This window comes from Hyaena hyaena, unplaced genomic scaffold, assembly GCF_003009895.1.
Source record: "Hyaena hyaena isolate Hyena2069 unplaced genomic scaffold, ASM300989v1 scaffold_498, whole genome shotgun sequence".
NCBI lineage: Eukaryota > Metazoa > Chordata > Mammalia > Carnivora > Hyaenidae > Hyaena > Hyaena hyaena.
The window spans coordinates 531,262-550,286 of record NW_024081131.1 but is presented as its reverse complement, the minus strand read 5'-3'; the positions used below and the strand labels follow the sequence as shown (position 1 = coordinate 550,286).

At 36.3% G+C, this 19,025-nt stretch overlaps 1 protein-coding gene across 1 annotated transcript in view; it reads left to right on the top strand.

The window, feature by feature from the left end:
- Positions 1-19,025, top strand: part of ODAD2 (outer dynein arm docking complex subunit 2) — a 171,086-nt gene that overhangs the window by 10,836 nt on the left and 141,225 nt on the right. Inside the window, exons 6-8 of the mRNA XM_039254766.1 lie at positions 2,700-2,816; positions 15,474-15,682; positions 16,242-16,340. Of these exons, the coding sequence (XP_039110697.1) occupies positions 2,700-2,816; positions 15,474-15,682; positions 16,242-16,340 (425 nt within the window). The remainder of the gene's footprint in view (positions 1-2,699; positions 2,817-15,473; positions 15,683-16,241; positions 16,341-19,025) is intronic.

The window sequence follows — 19,025 nt, the reverse complement described above, 5'->3', positions numbered from 1 at the left end:
GTTGACTTTGGTGCTTAGCTCAGTCTCTATAAATGCAGGCATGTGTCCAGGTTTGAATCCTGATGACCACAGAAAATGTGATACTGGTCTGTGGGATTGAAGCAGATCCCCTTGCTATGAGTTTGCCAGGCAAGTCCAAAATTGTCTCAGAATTAGCCCAATGTTCCCCGTTGCAGATCATTAAGTCAGTCTTCTAAGAAGTGACTACCAAAGGGGCCCATGCCACTTTATAAAATGAAAACCTCCTTAACAGACAGTTTACTGATTAATTATGCAAGTATTAGGGGAAAGAAGAGGCATAAAAGGAGCAGTGAGGTAACCCAAAAGCAATAACTACGGCTTTTACCATAAGAGTTGAGAGAACAATGGGAAGGGGGCCACCAAAACATGGGAGTTTGGAGGAAGTGCCCCATGAAGCTAGGACCTACATTTCTGGTGACAGGCAACTGCTGGACTGGGCTGTTGCCTTCAGATCTCAGAAGATGGACCTTGCAGAGCTGGGATTTAGATCTGTAAAGAGTGGACCCTCCTAACCTTGGTGATGGTCCATTAGGAGTTCAGAAGGGGGACCACACAGAACAGGGACCCACATCTCTGAGGAATGGTCACTTCCAGGCGGGGCTGGCCCCCTCGGAGCTCAGGTGGCTCCCTGAAACCAGCATCCAGGCCTCTGAGGACTGCAGTGCCCAGTTAGTGCTGGTACCTCTGGAGCACAGCGGAGGGTGTTTGCAGAAGACAGAGCTGAGACCCAGACCTTTGAAGATGGAGCCCGGGTTGGTTGATAATGGTATTTCTGAGAGGGCATAATGAGCCTGGTTCTGGGAGTGCAAGGGAAAAACCCTGGGAACTAGAACTGACTGTTCCCGCTGGGAGTGACTGCTGCCGCCTGGGGTGAAGAGCCGTTGCTAGGGTGACTCTAACAGGAACAGAGTTTGAGGAGGAGGGAGTATGTCCCTTCCTCCCTCCTCCAGCTTGTCAGTGCTCCTTTCACTTTCTGCTGACCGACGCTGACCTAAGCTGGCAAAGGAGAAACACTATTGCCGATCCCCAGCCCCAGAGCATTACTAAGTGGGGAGATGGCCTTTGGAAGCCTCTAGATTAAAAAATGTTTCATCTTATACCTGTTCACTGAGCTCAACTTTCTCCTTTGCAATGCCTTGCCCTTGGTGTCTGCAGTGTAATTTGGGACCTCAGAGGCAAAGGCTGGAGAGAGAACCCAAATCTGTAACAGGGACCCAACAGTCACAGGGGACTGTTTGGAGATTTGCTACCTCTTGGTTTGGATTGGTGTCAACATGTCAGTGCCACTTTCTTGATTACCAGCAGGCATCTGTCCTGACGTGCCTTGTGCAACTTTTCTCCTCGGCATGACACTTAGTTGATGTCTGCACAGAGGAGGGAGGCAGCCTAAATATGATTGTGCGTTTGGTTTGTCTTGATACTTTAAACGAAACTTCCAATTAGACAATAAGAAATGGCAAAAGGAATGATTTTCTTTGACTTTCTAGAGTGGGGCAAGGAGACTTTCTTTCTACCAAAGGCTATTGACCTACATATAGCTTCATTTGATATGGAAATCTAAGTATTCCTCTCAATTTAAGAAAATGAAAGTAGGGGCAAACCATGACTCTTGAATGCCAAGAACAAACTGAGGGCAGATGGGAGGGGAGGTGAAGGGGGATGATGGGCATGGAGGAGGGCACTTGTGGGGATGAGCACTGGGTGTTATATGGAAAGCAACTTGACAATAAACTATTTTTAAAAAAAGAAAATGAAAATAGGGACACCTGGGTGGCTCAGTTGGTTAAGCGGCCAACTTCAGATCAGGTCATGATCTCATAGTTCATGGGTTTGAGCCCTGCAGCAGGCTCTGTGCTGATAGTTGAGAGCCTGGAGCCTGCTTCAGATTCTGTGTCTCCCTCTTTCTCTGACCCTCCCTCACTCACACTCTGTGTCTCTCTCAAAACTAAATAAACATTTAAAAAAACGTTTTTTTTTTAAAAGAAAGAAAATGAAAGGAACATAAAACTATTCAGTAATTACAGCAAAATGCATAACACTAAAATTATATGTATATGCATGATGTTTCATATATATGTGTATGTATAGATGGAGTTATGTATATATAACACACTACAGTTTTTTATGTGTATGTTTGATTAAGGGAGAACCAAATCATTCTTATTAGGGTAGGCAAAAAGGGAAAATGAGGAAACGAAAGAGACAAAAAGAAAGGTACAGAGACAAAGAGTGGAGGGACAGATGGTTACATAGAGATTATAATTCTAGAAAATATAAGCCTATAGCAGCTGTACACACAGAACAAGAGCAAGGGTGTGACAAATAGAAACAAGCGCTTCTGTGCTGACATTCTAATCTTGGGGCCTGTTATGACTTCGTCAGAGGCTCTTGAAGTCATAATGCTTTTTTACATTAGATGGGTACAGAGGGAAAGCTTTCCATTCTTTGCTGACTAGCAGAACGCCCTACATGCATAAAAGAGGTACTCAGTAAAGACATGCTGAATGAATGAATGAATGGATAACTTTAAGAGGGAAAGATTTTGACTATATTTCTTAGGTATAAAGACTACATGGATCCTTTAGAGAAGAAAATGATATGTGGGCTTAGGTTGTGATATGTCGATCAGGCTCAGTTGCTAGTACATTAATAACAGCACCAAACTTTTTCTCCCAAAGGGCAAAACAGACGATGAGGGTGAAATTGATTATGAGAGAAAAGGTGAAATTTATAAAGACATTGTCACATTTTTAAAAGAAAAATCAGCAAAATTTTCAGAAATTATGTCTAAACAGGTAAGTTGATAGACTCTTAAAATTTCGTAGCATAGAGTTACTTGACTCAACTTTCTACTGAGAGTAATTCTGCCTATATTCAGACTCTGCTTCTACTTTTAGTGTTTTTCACAATATAATATAAAATAAGAAGTGTAGTACTTTAAGAAAGTTTCTGATTCTCTTCAGGTAATAGGTGTAAAATATCTCAGATTGCTTTCTAAATAACACTCATCTTCCCTTTTGAATTAATAACACTAAGAACAAAGGAGTCAGCCCTAATAACAAAGCCTAGATGATTTGATTGTTTTTATCCTTTCTCAGCATCCCATGATTACTACCTAATTGGATTGCCTTAATAAGTGTGTCACCTGTATATGTATAAGAACTGTGCTTCCTTTGTTCCTTTCATGGCTTTTGAAATAGTGCTGCGCAAAGAAATCAGTTAGTTAATAGGGTATTTTTCATGAAATAAAATCTTGATTGAAGCTGATGTGGGCAAGAAACAATATGCAAGAAATACTAATGAAATATACTTAAGCTTCTCAAGACAAGGTCAATTCCACAGATCCCACAATAGATAATGTATCAGTTCCATTATTTCCCTTCTGACCCTGCCATTTACGGACCACTCAGTTTTCTTACTGCACTGCTACTACTCTTGTCCCCAAACTTCTCTTTGTCATCATCCTGCAAATTCTTTTTATTGTCTAGTGCTTGAACACCTGTTTCCTGGACTCCAGTTTTCCTTTGTTGTTTTTGTCATAAAATAGCTGTATAGAACATAAAATTTGCCATTTTAACAACTTGAGCGATATCACTGAGTGGCATTAATTACATTCATAATGTACTACCCTTACTATTGTCTATTTCCAAATATTTTTCGTCATCTCAGGCTAAAACTCTCTTCCCACTATGCAGTAACTCCCCCCTTTCACCTCCCCCAGCTCCTAGTAACCTCTCTACTTTCTGTCTCTAGACATTTGCCTTCTCTAGATATTTGAGATAAGTGGGATTAGACAATATTTGCCCTTTGGTATTTTGCTTATTTCATTTAGCATGACGTTTTCAAGGTCCATCCACGTTGTAGCCTGTGTCAGAACTTCATTCCTTTCTATGACTGAATAATGCTCCATTTGTATATATACCACATTTTGTTTCTTCATTCGTCTATTGACAGACACTTGGTTTGTTTCCACTTTTTTGACTGTTGTGAAAAATGCTATAAATATTGGTGTGCAAGTATCTAGGTCCCTGTTTCAGTTTTGGAGAGTATATATCCAGGAGTGAAATTTCTGGGTCATATGGTTATTCTATGTCAAACTTTTACAGGAACTGCCAAACTTTTTCCACCTAGACTGAACCATTATATATTTTTACCTGAAGTGTACGAGGATTCTGGTTTCTCCATATTCTCGCTGATACTTATTATTATCTGTGCCTAGGTTTGTATGTATGCTTATTGTAGACAACCGAATAAGTATGAAGTATGGTACTCATTGTGGCTTTCATTTGCATTCCCCTAATGATTAGTGATGTTGAGCATATTTTCTTTTGATTATTGGCCATTTATGTATCATTTTTTAAGAAATTTCTATTCAGGTCCTTTGTCCATTTATAAAATGGTTTTATTTTTTGTTGTTGAATTGTAGGAATTCTTTATGTATTGTGGATATTAATTGCTTATCAGATAGAATATTGGCAAATATTTTCTCCCATTCTGTGGGTTGTCCTTCACTCATCTTGATAGTATTCTTTTATTGATACACAAACTTATTTTACTTTGATGAAGACCAACAAATACATTTTTGTTGCCTGTATTTTTGGTATTGTACTTAGGAAACCATTGCCAAATCCAAGGTCATGAAGATGAGGCATCCAAATACCCCAATAGAACTGATTTTTGAGTGTTGAAATTAGATCTGACTTTTGAATGTGAATTTCAAAATCAATTCCTGCAACTTTACTGAATTCATTTATTAACTCAGTTTTTTTGTTTTTTTTTTAATCTTTTGGTCTTTCTACGTATATGATCATGTCATCTGCAGAGAGTTTTACGTCTTCCTTTTCAACCTGGATGTTTTTTAGTTTCTTTTTTTGCCTAATTACTATAGCTAGACATTTTAGGACTGTTGTTGAATAGAAGCAGTGAAAGCTAGCTCCTTGCATTATTCCTGATATTAGGGGAAAGGATTTTAGGCTTTAGCCGTTGAATGTGATGTTAGCTGGGGCTTTTCATAGATGGCTTTTGTTCTGCTGGAGAAGTTCCCTTCCATTTAGTTTTCCTTTTGTTCATGTACCCCATCATTTTGGTGGAGCTTCCTAAGCAAAACAGGCATATTAGAGGGAAAACATTGAGGGTTAGTATGTGAAAATAATTTTATTTTTCTCTCAGTTATTGTTTCTATAATGATAGTTCAAAAATAATTTTTACTTAGAATTTTTAAGGCAATTTTTCCTATGTGGCCTGTCTGTTTTGGCTTTTCCTATCTATCAAAGCATTTAGGATCTTTTCTCATTCCCGATGTTCTGTAATTTTCCTGATGATATGGTTGGTGCTGGTGTTGTTTATTTTTCATTAATGGTGACATATTTCCTTCAGAACTAGAAGAATACTTTTTTTTATATCACATCTTTAAAAGTTTTTTTTTTTTTTTTACATTTATTTATTTTTGAGAGACAGAGAGAGGCAGACCACAAGTCGAGGAGGGGCAGAGAGAGAATGAGACACAGAATCCAAAGCAAGCTCCAGGCTCTGAGCTGTCAGCACAAAGCCCGATGCAGGGCTTGAACCCACAAACTATGAGATCATGACCTGAGCCAAAGTCAGATGCTTAACTGACTGAGCCACCCAGGTGCCTCTATATCACATCTTTAATCATTCCTTCTTCTCTGTTCTCTTTGCTCTCTTTTTTTTGAAACTTTCTACTTGGATGTTGGGACTCTGAGATCCTCTGATTTTATTTTCCGTCATCTACCTTCTATAAATATCCTTTCACTTTATCTTCAAGACATTGTATATATCTTAACAATTTAAGCTCTCAGTTTTAACATTTTGTTTTCAGGTGTTTATCTCTACAGATCATATGCTTTCATTTCTCTTAGATGAAATGTGGGAGTAAAGCAGCCAAATCAAGTGGTAGTTGTATGTTCAACATTTTAAGCAATTGATAAACTGCTTTCCAAAGTGGTTGTAATATTTTACATACATACCAGCAGTGTATGAGAGTTCAGTTCTTCTTCATATTCGTCAATAATTGGTATGGTCACAGGCACATGGGTGGCTCACTTGGTTAAATGTCCAACTCTTGATTCAGTTCAGGTTGCTCTAAGGGTCTTGAGATCAAGCCCTGTGTCAGGCTTTTGAAAAAGAGAGATTCTCTCTCTCTACCTCTGCCCCTCACCCAGCTCACATGTGTGTGCATTCTCTCTCTCTCTCTCCCGCTTTCTCTCTCTCTCAAAAAAAAAAATTGGTATTGTAAAACCTCCAATTTTAGACATTCTAATAGGTGTGTGTACTGGTATCTCCCTGAATTATCATTTGCATTTCTTGAATGCATTCTTTCAAATGCTTATTTGCCATTCATATATCTATCATATGGGGTCAAATGTCTACTCAGATCTTTTGCCCAATTTTTTATTTGGTTGCTTAATTTCTTATTGAGTTGTGAGAGATCTTTATATATATTCTTGGCTTCCATATTCAGTCAGAAAAATGACTTGTAAATATTTCCTCCCAGTCCGTGGCTTATCATTTCATTCTCTAACCAATGTTTTCCAAAGAACAAATGTCCTCAATTTTTATGATGTCTAACTTGTTAATTTTTTCTTTATAGCATTGTATCTTATAAAGCATTGCCAAATCCAGAGTCAAAAGATTTTCTCCAATGTTTTCTTTCTAGAAGTTTTCAAATGTTAGGTTTTACATTTAGGCCTTTGTAATGTATTTTTTGTACATAATATGAGGTATGGATCGAAGTCCTTTTTTTTCTTTTGCATGTAAATATCTAGTTGCTTCAGCACCATTTGTTGAAAAAAACCCCATCCTTTCTCCATTAAATTACCTTTGTAGCTTTATCAAAATTCAGTTGTCCTTTTGTGTGAGTGTATTTCTGTTCCACTGATCTGTTTGTCTATTTTTATACAAGTACCACACTGTGTTGATCACTGTAGTTTTTTAAATTTTTTTAATGTTTTATTTATTTCTGAGAGAGGGAGAGAGACCGCATAAGCAGGGGAAGGTCAGAGAGAGAGGGAGACACAGAATCGGAAACAGGCTCCAGGCTCTGAGCTAGCTGTCAGGGGCTTGAACCCAATAACCATGAGATCATGACCTGAGCTGAAGTCGGTGCTTAACCGATTGAGCCACCCGTGTGCCCCTATCACTGTAGTTTTATAATAAGTCTTGAAGTCAGGTAGTGTCAATCCTCCAGGGTTGTTATTTTTCAAACTTATGTGGGTGTTTTACATCTTTTGCAAGTCCATTAGAATCTTAGGGTCAGTTTGTCAATTTCATCATAAAAAGACTGAAAGAATTATGGTTGAGATTGCGATGAATCTACAGATCAATTTAGAAAGATCTGACATCCGATACTGAAGTTTCCAGTCCATGAATATAGTATGTCTCATGGAGAGACATAAATAAATGGATTATTTAGTTCTTCTTTGCTTTTCTTGGCAGTATTTTGTAACTTTCAGTGCACAGGTCTTGCACATCTCTTGTGAAGCCTACCTGTAAGCGTTTCATATTTTGAGGGGTGTTACAAAAGAAAGCCACAAGCCCAAAATGGCATCACTTAGGCCAAGTCAACCACCTAAGAAATATATTATTATATATCATATAATATATATTATCATATTATTTATACCTAAATAACTATTTCAACCAACCAGGAATGTAACCTGTAACTAGTCAACTGGAATTTCCAGGTCAGTACCAGGAAATATACTGATTTACCCCTTCTTCTTTTAGGAGGGCAACCTTGCCTAAACAATATATTCCTTGATAATAAAGTCCCTTTTTTTTAAATGCTCTCTCAGCCTTTAAAAACTTTTCTTTTGTTTAGTTTGGTGGAGCATCTCTCTAATTGCCAGATGGGATGCTGCTGGATGCATAGATCAGTTAAGAAAGGCAGTTAGATCTTCACACTTACTCATTGAGTTTTTATTTAACAAGGGCTATGGTTAATGGTAGTCTAAAATTTTCATTTTGTGATTATCTGTTGCCACTTAAAATACACTTGATTTTTACATATTGATTTTATATTCTGAAAAACGTATTAGTTATAGTGTTTGGTTCATAGATTCTGGGGGGTTTTCTATGTAGAGGATCATATTGTCTGTGTGTAAAGATCATTTTTGCCTCTTCCTTTCCGATCTCAATGACTTTTTTTTTTCCTTCCTTAATGCACTAGCTGGAACGGATCCTCCAGTACAGAATTATATAGAAGTGGTCTCTTGTTCCTAGTGGTAAAGGGAAAGCTTTCAGTTTCTATTATGTATGATGTTAGCTGCAGCTTTTTCACATATTAAATTTATAAGATTGAAGAAGTTCCCTTCTATTTCAAATTGTTGAGAATTTTATTAGAATTAGATGTTGGATTTTATCAAATGATTACCTATTGGGATAATCATGTGTTTTTTTCTTTTTAGTTTGTTAATGTAGTTAATTACATTGATGAGTTTTCAAAAAATAAACTAAGTTTACATTTCTGGAACAAACCTTATTTATTCAAGATGTAGTATCTCTATTTATATGTTATTGGATCTAACTTGCTAAGATTTTAAGTTTCACATCTATATTTATAAGATTATTTGTGTGTAGTTTTCTTTAATATCTTTGGTTTTGGTTCTCAAAGTGATACTGGCCTTATAGAATGATTTGGGAAGTTTTATCTCCTCTGCAGTTTCTGGAAGAGTTTGTGTAGAATTAGTATTGTTTCTTAAATGTTTGGTAGTGAAGCCATCAGGGCCTGCAGTGTTGTTTGTAGGTAAGTTTTGAAAAAACAGATTCAATGTCTTTAATAGTTATAGGGCCATGCAGGTTATCTATCACTTTTTGAGGGAGCTTTGGTAGATTGTCTTTATTTATTTTGTTAAAAAAGTTTGTATATTTTACTGGGGTAAAGAATATATAACCTTTACCATTTTAACCATTTTAATTTTTATTTTAAGTAATCTCTACCCCCAATGCAGGGCTTGAATTCATAGCCCCAAGATCAAGAGTCACATGCTCTACCAACAGCCAACCAGGTGCCATGGTAGATTGTCTTTAAAGGAATTTGTCCATTTCATCTAAGTTGTCAAATTTATTGTCATACACTTGTTCATAGCTATTCTTTTATTCATCTTTTCATGTCTGTAGAAGACATAGTTATTGTTATCTCTCTCATTCCTGATATTAGTCATTGGTGTTTTATTTTTTCTTGATTTACCTGGATTGAAATCTATTGATTTTCAGTTTTCTCAGAGACTTAGCTCTTAGTTTTATTGATTTTTCTCTACTTCATTTTGGTATTTATTATTTCTTCTCTTCTTTTTACTTTGTGGATTGTATCATGTGGTTTTGGTGGTAAGGTCTTCCATATTCTTGCTGTTATTCTATTAGTTGTTAAGAGAGAGGTTTTGAGGTGTTTCAGCTATAATTGTGGATTTGCCTATTTTTTCTTTTACTTCTGTTTTTGTATTTGCAGCTCTGTATATGCATTTAAGATTGCTATGTCTTCTTGATAGATTGGTTATTTTTTCATTATGTAATGTCCCTCTCTCTCCTTTTCTGTAGTCTACTTAATTTAATATTTTTATAGCCACTCCTGCTTTCTTTTAACTAATGTTTGCATGTTTTATCTTTTCCCTCCTTTTACTTCCAAGCTACCTATATTGTTATATTTGAACTGAGTTTCTTTTAAGTTTTTATTTATTTATTTTGAGAGAGAAAGAGTACAGGAAGGGCAGAGAGAAAGGGAGAGAGAGAGAATCCCAAGCAGGCTCCTCACTCTCAGCACAGAGCCCTATATCAGGCTCAAACTCACAAACCAGAAGATCATGACCTGAGCCAATACCAAGAGTCAGATGCCTAACCGACTGAGCCACCCAGGTACCCTGAAGTGAGTTTCTTGTAGGCAGCATATAACTGAGTCATTTTAAAAAGAAATCTGTGAAACACTTTCTATTGGTGTATCTACTGATGTGTTTAGATCATTTACATTTAATGATTGATATGTTACAGCTTACACTTGCCAGCTTACTTTTGTTTTCTGTTTCTTCTATTTTTCATTTTTGTTTTCTTTTTCTTGAGTTTCTGTGGATTTACTTGAACATTTTTTTAATTCTATATTGATTTATCCACAGTGTTTTTAGTGTATCTCTTTGTTTAGGTTTTGTGTGTGTGCATAGTTATTCTGGGCATTGTACCATATTATACATACATAATTAATAATTATCTACTGTTTGACATTATACAATTTGAGTGAAACACAGAAACCATGTCTCCTTCAAACAATAATTACATATGCCTCAATCCCTTGTAAGTCCTGATGTGTCACAAAAAGAAAAGCTCTCAACATATTCTTCCTTTACAAATATACTATATGAGAATATATCATTTCTCTTTCAACATAAACTTCTTGCAAAAGCTGTAAAACTATTACACTGATGAGACTGAAAAAATAAATACATTAGTAAAAAAAATAAAAGAAACCATACTCCCTTTTAAGTCCCCTTATCATCTCTAATTTATAATTGTCTTTATTTCCTTTGCATGCATTGATAACTATATGAGGCAATGTTATATTTTTGCTTCAACCATCAAACTTCATTTAAAAAATTCAAAAGCAGAATGAAAGTCTTTTGCATTTGCCTACTTTTATTCTTTTCCATCATTTCTTTTTCATTCTTCATTCTTCTTTTGCAATGTTTTCTTCTTATATCACAGTCCTTCTATTTAAGAACTTAGCCATTTAGGGTAAATTTGTTGATGATGAATTCTCTTTGTTTTTCCTTCATCCAAGAACTTCTTGATGTCTCCTTCATTTCTAAAGAATACTTTCCCTGGATATAGTATCAGGCTGACAGTTCTTTACTTTCAGTGCTTAAAAAATGTTGTTCTAATTCCTTCTGGCTTCCATGGTTGCTTATGAGAAATCTGTTATTATTTTAATTGTTTTTCTATTTATAGTTAAAATATTGTTTCTCTCTTACTGCTGTTAAGAATTTTCCTTGTCTTTAGTTTGTGAAGTTTGATTATTATGTGTCTTGGTGTGGATTTCTTCGAGTTTTTCTTGAGTTTGTTTAGGGTTTTTTTCAACTTCTTGAATCTTAGATTTATGTCTTTTTCCAACGTACAGAAAATTCAAATTTTGTTAGAATACATGTATTCCCACCCTCTTCCTCCTCTTTTTCTGTTTTTCTGATGACATGAATTTTGGAATTTTTGTTATGGTCTCACAGATCTTGAAGCTCTATTCATTTTTTTTCTGATCAATTTTCTTTTTGTTATTCAGATTTGGTAATTTCTATTGTTCCGTCTTCAAGTTCATGAATTCTCCCCCTCTGTCCTCTCTGTCATGTTGCTAGGCCTATCCAGTGAACTTGTATTTTGTTTTGTAAATTTTAGTTTCAGAAATTCTTTTTGTTTCTCCTTCATATCTTCCATTTGTTGAGACTTTCTAGTTATTTATTCATTTCAAGTCTTTGTAATTGCTCGCTGAAGCCTTTTTTATGATGGCTGCTTTAAATTCTCATCAGATATTCCAACATCTGCTTTCTCTCAGCATCTGTGCATCATTCTTTCAGATTCAAGTCTTGATCTCCCTGGTTCTTGGTATAATGAGTGATTTTTTTTTATTGTTTTGGACATTTGGGGCATTATGTTGTGAAATTCTGGATTTTATTTAAATCTTTTGTTTTAGTGGGCCTTCACTGGAACATCCTGCAAAGTCTGAGTACTTCATTTAGTTTCTGTTGACAACTCTGGTGGTATGCAGTGCTTCATTACCATTGGACAGGGGTAGAAGTTCAGTCCCCCTCAGGCCTCTGCTGACACTACCCTGGCTGGGAGAGAAAGAGTGCCTTCTTGAATGCTTCCCATTGGGGCCTCCATGTAACCCATGGAAAGTGAGCCCACTGGGGCATGGAGCTGGTGATTTTATTGCATCTTTTGAGATAATCACATGATTAGCTTTCTTTTGTCTGTTGACCATTACACTGATGTTTGATTATTGAATTAACTCACATTCAATCCTGGGATAAACCCCACTTGGTCATTATGTCTTAACCTATTTAACACTGGTGGATGAAATTTTATAATATTTTACTGAGAATATTTGCATCTGTAATCATGAAGGATATGGGTAGTGTGGCCTCAGAAAATGAATTGGGAAATATTCACTTATTTTTCTTCTTTCTGGAATTCTTCATGTGGTTTGGATATTCTTTCTTTCTTAAATGATAGAATGTGCCAGTGAAGCCATCTGTGCCTGGCTTTGCTGGAATGCTTTTAATACTGAGAATTTGATTTCTTTAATAGATACAGAATTATTCAGTTTTTTTTTTCTTGTTGAGCTTTGGTAGTTTGTGTGTTTCATTGAATTTGTATATTTTGTACAATTTATATGATTTATTGACATGGAGTACAACATTCCGTTATTATCCTTTAATGTCTGGAGGATTTTTTGTGATGACCCCTCTTTCATTTCTAATATTGGTCATTTATGTCTTCTCTTTTTTTTATTGTTGATTAGTCTGGGAAGAAGTGATTGAAAATATTAATTGTTTGAAAGATCAATTGTTTGAAAGAACACCTATTTGATTCATTGGTTTTCTTTATTGCTTAGCTGCTTTCATTTTTACTTTATTTCTACCTTAATGATTTTTTCCTTCTGATTTTTTTTGTGCTTAATTTCCTCTTATTTAATTTCTTTTTTCAGTGTTTTTTTATTTATTTCTGAGAGAGAGAGAGAGAGAGAGAGAGAGACATTGTGAGCAGGGGAGGGTCAGAGAGAGAGGGAGACACAGAATCTGAAACAGGTTCCAGGCTCTGAGCTAGCCATCAGCACAGAGCCCGATGCAGGGCCCAAACCCATGAACTGTGAGATCATGACCTGAGTCGAAGTCATACGCTTAACCGACTGAGCTACCCAGGCTCCCCTTCTTATTTAATTTCTTAATTTGGAAGCACAGCCATTGATTTGAGACCTTTATTTTTTCTACTGTAAAGTTTTATTCTGTAAATTTCTTTTAAGCACTACATAAACTGCATCCCATAGATTTTGATATCTTTTCATGCAAATTTATATATCTGAAGATTTTCCAGGTATTTTTCTTTTACTGATTTCTAGTTTAATGCCATTGTATTAAGAGAAGATCTTTTGTAGGATTTTAGTTTTTTTAACTTTGTGGATGTTTGTTTTATGGCCCAAAATGTGGTCAATTGTGGGCATTTTTTTTTTTTTTTTTTTTTTTTGTGCATTTAAGAAGAATGTGTGTTTCTGCTGCTGTGGGGTACTGTGTTCTATAACTGTCAATTTTATCAGTGTGGTTGGCAGTATTGCTCAGGTCCTTCTATATTATTAATTTTTATGTGCTTATTTTGTTGATTACTGCTGAGGAGTTTTGAAGTCTCATAATTGTGGATTTATCTATTTTTCTTTTTAGTCACAACTTTGTTTTATGTATTTTGAAGTTCTGTTGTTTGGTGAATACACAATTAGAGCTGTGTTGACTCTTTGTTATTGTGTATCTTCCTCTTTAGGTCTGATGATATTTGTTTTGAAGTCCACTTTGTTTGATTTTTAAAAACACATTCCTGCAATTTTTGATTATTGGTTGCATACAAAGTGGGTTTTTTATACCACGCATGGTTGGTTTTCCTTTTTCATCCAGTCTGATGATTTCTTTTAAGTTTTTCTTTTAATTTTTTTAATGTTTATTCTTGAGAGAGAAACAGAGCATGAGCAGGGGAGTGGAAGAGTGAGAGGGACACAGAATCTGAAGCAGGCTCCAGGCTCTGAGCTATCAGCACAGAGACCCATGCAGGGCTTGAACTCATGAGCCATGAGATTGTGACCTGAGCCAAAGTCAGATGCTTAACTCGCTGAGACACCCAAGTGTCCCTAACTGAAGTTTTAAAATCATTTTTTATTTAATGTAACTAGTAATAGAGTTGAATTTAAATGTACTGTCTTGGGGAGCCTGGGTAGCTCAGTCGGCTAAGCATCTGATTCTTGATTTCAACTCAGGTCATGACCTCACAGTTTGTGAGAGAGAGCTCTTAGTTGGGCTACATGCTTGGTGGAGCCTGGTTAAGATTCTTTCTCTCCCTCCGCCCTTCTTCTTGCCCCTCTCAAAAAAAATTACTGTCTTGCTAGTTGTTTCTTATCTGTCCCATTTGTTTTGTTCTTTTTTCTTCTTTTTCTCCCCTTTTTGTATCAATTGAGCTTTAGAATTATTCTATTTTATTTATGCTATTAGTTTGTCAGTTATACTTTCTAAAAGTTACATGATTGCTTTCCTAGGGCTTATAATAGATATATCTCATTTATCATGTCCACCATTAAATAATATCTTACCATTCCACAAATAATTTAAGAACCTTACTGCAGTATACTTTTTTTTTTTTTAAGGTTTTATTTATTTCTGAGAGAGAGAGATAGAAAGCGTGAGCAGGGGAGAGTCAGAGAGAGAGGGAGACACAGAATCTGAAACAGGCTCCAGGCTCTGAGCTAGCTGTCAGCACAGAGCCTGACATGGGGCTTGAAACCATGAACCATGAGATCATGACCTGAACCGAAACTGGATGCTTAACCCACTGAGCTACCCAGGTGCCCCATGCAGTATACTTTGAATGCCTCTCCCTACCCTTGGCACTATTGTTCTACATTTTACTTTTGCATGCTATTAACCTCTCAACACATTAATACTATTTTTTGCATTAGAGAGTCAATTATATTTTGGAATGCTTAAAAAAATAATACAAATGGTCTTTTATATTTATTTTTATCATTTCTTTGTGTAGATGTAGTATGATAGTCTTCCTGGCATGTTATTCCTTCTGAAGAAAGAACTTCATTAATATTTCTCTAGCACAAGCCTTCTGGCAGTGAATTCTCTGTTTTTGTTCATCTGTTAAGGTCTTTTTTTTTTTTTTTTTTTGGTCTCTGTTTAGAATTTTGATTTGGCAGGTCTTTGGATTTTTTTTTTCCTTTTAGTACTTTAAAGATATCGTTCTCTTTTCTTCTGGCTTGCACTGTTTCTGATAGGTCTCTTTTAATTGTTATGTTTCTCCCCCTGTCTGTAATGTGTCTTTTGTCTCTGGCTCCCTGCATGATATTCTATTTATCTGTAGTTTCAGCACTTTGTACATGATGCATCTCAGTCACTATAGCATTTGAGTTTAGATTTTTCTGGTGGTGGCAAGGAGTGAGTGGTCCAACACTGCTGTTGTATCTGTGTGTGCTGCAGCAAGGGGTGAGTTTAGGGACATTCTTAACTGTCAGCCTAGCTCTGTTAGAGACATCGATCCTGAAATGGCCCTTATCCAATATGTGTCACTAAGCAATACAAGTTCGATGCATCAGAGACTTCCTTTTCTGAAGTTACCACCATTGTTAATTTTCAGATAGCACTAGGTAATTCAGAAGTGATATCATTGTAAAAATTATTCTTTTTTTTTAAATAAAGGAGATTAGATTCAGCAATACACAGAAAAAGGAAGAAGAAGAGCCAACTAATGAGCCACCCAAGGAGGAAGAAGCAGCCCCTGTACAGAAAGCAATTACTGGTTCAGGCAAGAGTACACTGGAGAAGAACCACATTAATTTTGGGAAGAGTCAAATGACCAAGAGATTAGAGCCCAGTTTAAACTGGAAGGCTACTGTTGATTTCAAAGAGTATGTAGAAATTTGTGTCATGGGTTTTCTGATACTTCCTTGGTAACCATATTTGCCTAGTTTTTCACATAAATTTATGTCACAGTAGAAAAGTACGAGAGTAGATATTTACACTTCCCTCTGTAATATGAGTCGATCCCTCCCTGCTCCTCTTCATATTCCAGGTAGAAGGATTTGACATGAATAGGGTTTACATGTGGGCACCAGAAGGGAAGGAAAGAACACAGTTCACTCCATAAGTCAGGGAAAATAGCACACGAGAAAGATGATAAAACACATGGAAACATCTCATGAGTGATATAAACAGAGTTGTAGGGACCTGATTGAGTCAGTGCTAGGAGAATTTAGAATGATTAAAATTATGTGGAGTTGGTCAGGGAAATCTTGATAGACAGAAGGGACATCTCAGGTGTCAGATGAGGCTGGAACTCAAAGCCATTTTCTGTATTAGGAAAACACATCCCGTGGGTGCATAAAAATGGTGGGATATGTGTATGTATTTCTATTTTAATTACCTATTAATCCACATAAATCAATTTAAAAGTTTATATGCTTTTAGGTACAGAAACTTACTAAGAGACCCCCAAGAGGAGAAACACGGAGGAAAACTTGAAAGGTCAGGACCACCTGTTTCACCTGGAAGAGCACAGTTAGTTCGGTATGTATCTATTAACATGAGCAGTTCTCTCCCCACCCTTTTGTTTTGTTCTGTTTTGTTTTGTTTTGTTTTGTTTTGTTTTGTTTATTTGAGAGAGAGAGAGGGCATGACGAGAGAGAGGCATAGAATGAGTGACAGAGAGAGAGAGAGAGAGAGAGAGGAGATCCCAAGCAGGCTCCACACTGAACCACCCAGGTACCCCATGACATGAGCTGTTCTCTAAAGCCACCCTTTACACAGTGGGCTAGTGCGCTTGCAAATGATTGGTGTTCTTACTATTATATCAGGCTTCTAAGATACCTATATTAGATTTCCTTAAATATATTTATAGGCAATCCTTTTAGTGAAGAGCTCTTTGAAATATGGGGATCTACTGGTATTAGTTAACTGTATGTAAACGAATGAACTCAGTGTAAATTGCAGCAAACTAAGTGGTAGGAAAAACTGGGCTCTTAGCTAATCTCTTACTTTTGAACAATCACAGCAAGGGTAAGTCATCCTTCTGAGTCTCACTTTCCTCAGCACTGGTGGCACTGCCAATTCTAAAGTGATATAAGTTATTTCTCATTAAAACAGCCATCAGTAGAAGGCTAATAAAATTCTTACCCAGTTTTCAGTTTGACAATAAAGGCATCATATTTCAAGGAGGGTCAGTCACTTCTATTAGCGAGTTTACGGTGGTGGTGGGAAGGAATGCAGAAATTTCACATTCTAAAGTTTGTACACTCAGAAAAAGAATAAACTTTAAGACACCCTATGACATTTATCCTATTTTGGGGGGGCCAGCATAATAAACCATTTAATTTGTTTGACTTTTTTTTTAACTTTTCAATTTGAAATAATTAACAGATTCACAGAATGCTGCAGAGATAGTATGGAGGAGTCTCATATACCCTTCACCTAGCTTTCCCCAGTGGTTGCATCTTGCATAACTATAGTAGAGCACCCAAACCAGGAAACTGACATTGGTATAATGTACATGCCTAGTTACACATCATTTTATTCAGTGTAGATGTGTAAGAGAGCACACATGTGAGCAAGTGTGAGGGGTCAGAGAGAGAGAGGGAAAGAATCTCAAGCAAGCTCTGTGCTGTCAGCACAAAGGCTCGTGCGGGACTTGATCTCATGAACTGTGAGATCCTGACCTGAGTCAAAATCAAGAGTTGGACAGTTAACCAACTGAGCCACCCAGGTGCCCCTCTAGTTTCATTCGATGTAAGTTTAGAGTGTTGATTGAGACTTCTCTTTTCTAATGTAAGGATTTAGTGCTATATAGCTTATAGGGCTATAACACTAGAAAGCAATGCTTTCTGCACTGCTTTAGCTCTGAGCTGTGCACAAAAGTTTTTGATATGTTGTATTTTCATTTTCATTCAGTTCAATGTGTTTTTTGTTTTATTTTGTTTTGTTTTATTTTTTAATTTCCATTGATACTCTCTTCTTTGAACCAAGTGGCATTCTAAGCACTTGGAGATTTTCCTGTTCTGTTTCTGTTACTGATATTTTAGTTTGATTCTACTGTGATTAGTGATCATACTCTATATAATTTCAATTCTTTTAAATTTGTTGAGGTTTTGTGTGGTCAAGTCATCTTGGTATAGGTTCTTTGGGTGCTTAAAAGAATGAGTTACCTGCTGCCACTGGGTGGAGTGCTCCATAAATGTGGATTAAGTCATGTTTGTTTGGTTTCTTCTATATCCTAGCTTATTTTCAGTCTATCCGTGAATTGATGAGAGAGAGGTATTGAAGTATCCAAGTATAATTACAATTTTTCTATTTCTCCTTTTAGTTCTGTTTTTGCTTTATGTATTTTGCAGCTCTCTTGCTTGGTATACACATATTTAGGATTATCATGACTCCATCTTTATGTAATGTTCTTCTATGTCCCTTGTCATTTTTTTTTTTTGATGTCTACTTAATCTGATATCATATAGCCATTTCTGCTTTCTTTTGATTGTTTGCATGGTATATTTTTTTCTTTTCTTTCAAACTAACTATAACATATCATTATATTTTAAATTAATTCCTTGTAGATATCATTTGGTTGGTTCCCTTTTTTGTCCTTTAAGTTAAACTCTGTCTTTTAATTGGTGTATTTAGATCATTTACCTTTAATGTCATTATTATGTTAGGGCTTAAGTTTGTCATTGTGTATATTTTTTTCTGTTTGTTCTTTTTGATTTTTATTTTTTTGGTTTCCTTTCTCTCCCTTCATTCTCTCTAACACCCCTCTTCCATAAAAGTCTTTTTAAATTTATCCTATTTTGAAGCATGGTAAGAGAATGGGTAATTTTTAAATTGTAATAATTTTTGAGATTTTTTGAGTCTCTTAATCCTTTGGAGTCTTCTTTAAATTTTATGTTTTAGCAGGCCTCTGATCACATTGACGGGATAAGGTATGTACTGCCTCCTCAGGTTATAAAAGGAATTGCAGGATTCAAGCAGGCCTTCACTGACACCTGAGAGGCGGGTGAGGGGGCTCCTCATCATTTGTGAGCGGTACTGGAAGTTCAAGCTCTGCCTACGCCTCTATGGATACCAACCTGCCTATGAGAAGGAGGGGCCTTCTGTTACTTTGACATTGGGGCTTGGGGACAGTGAAAGTCCTGACTCTCTATTAGACCTTTTCTAACACCACCCAGCATGGGGATTAAGGAGGTTTTCTGTAGCCTGATAACGGTAGAA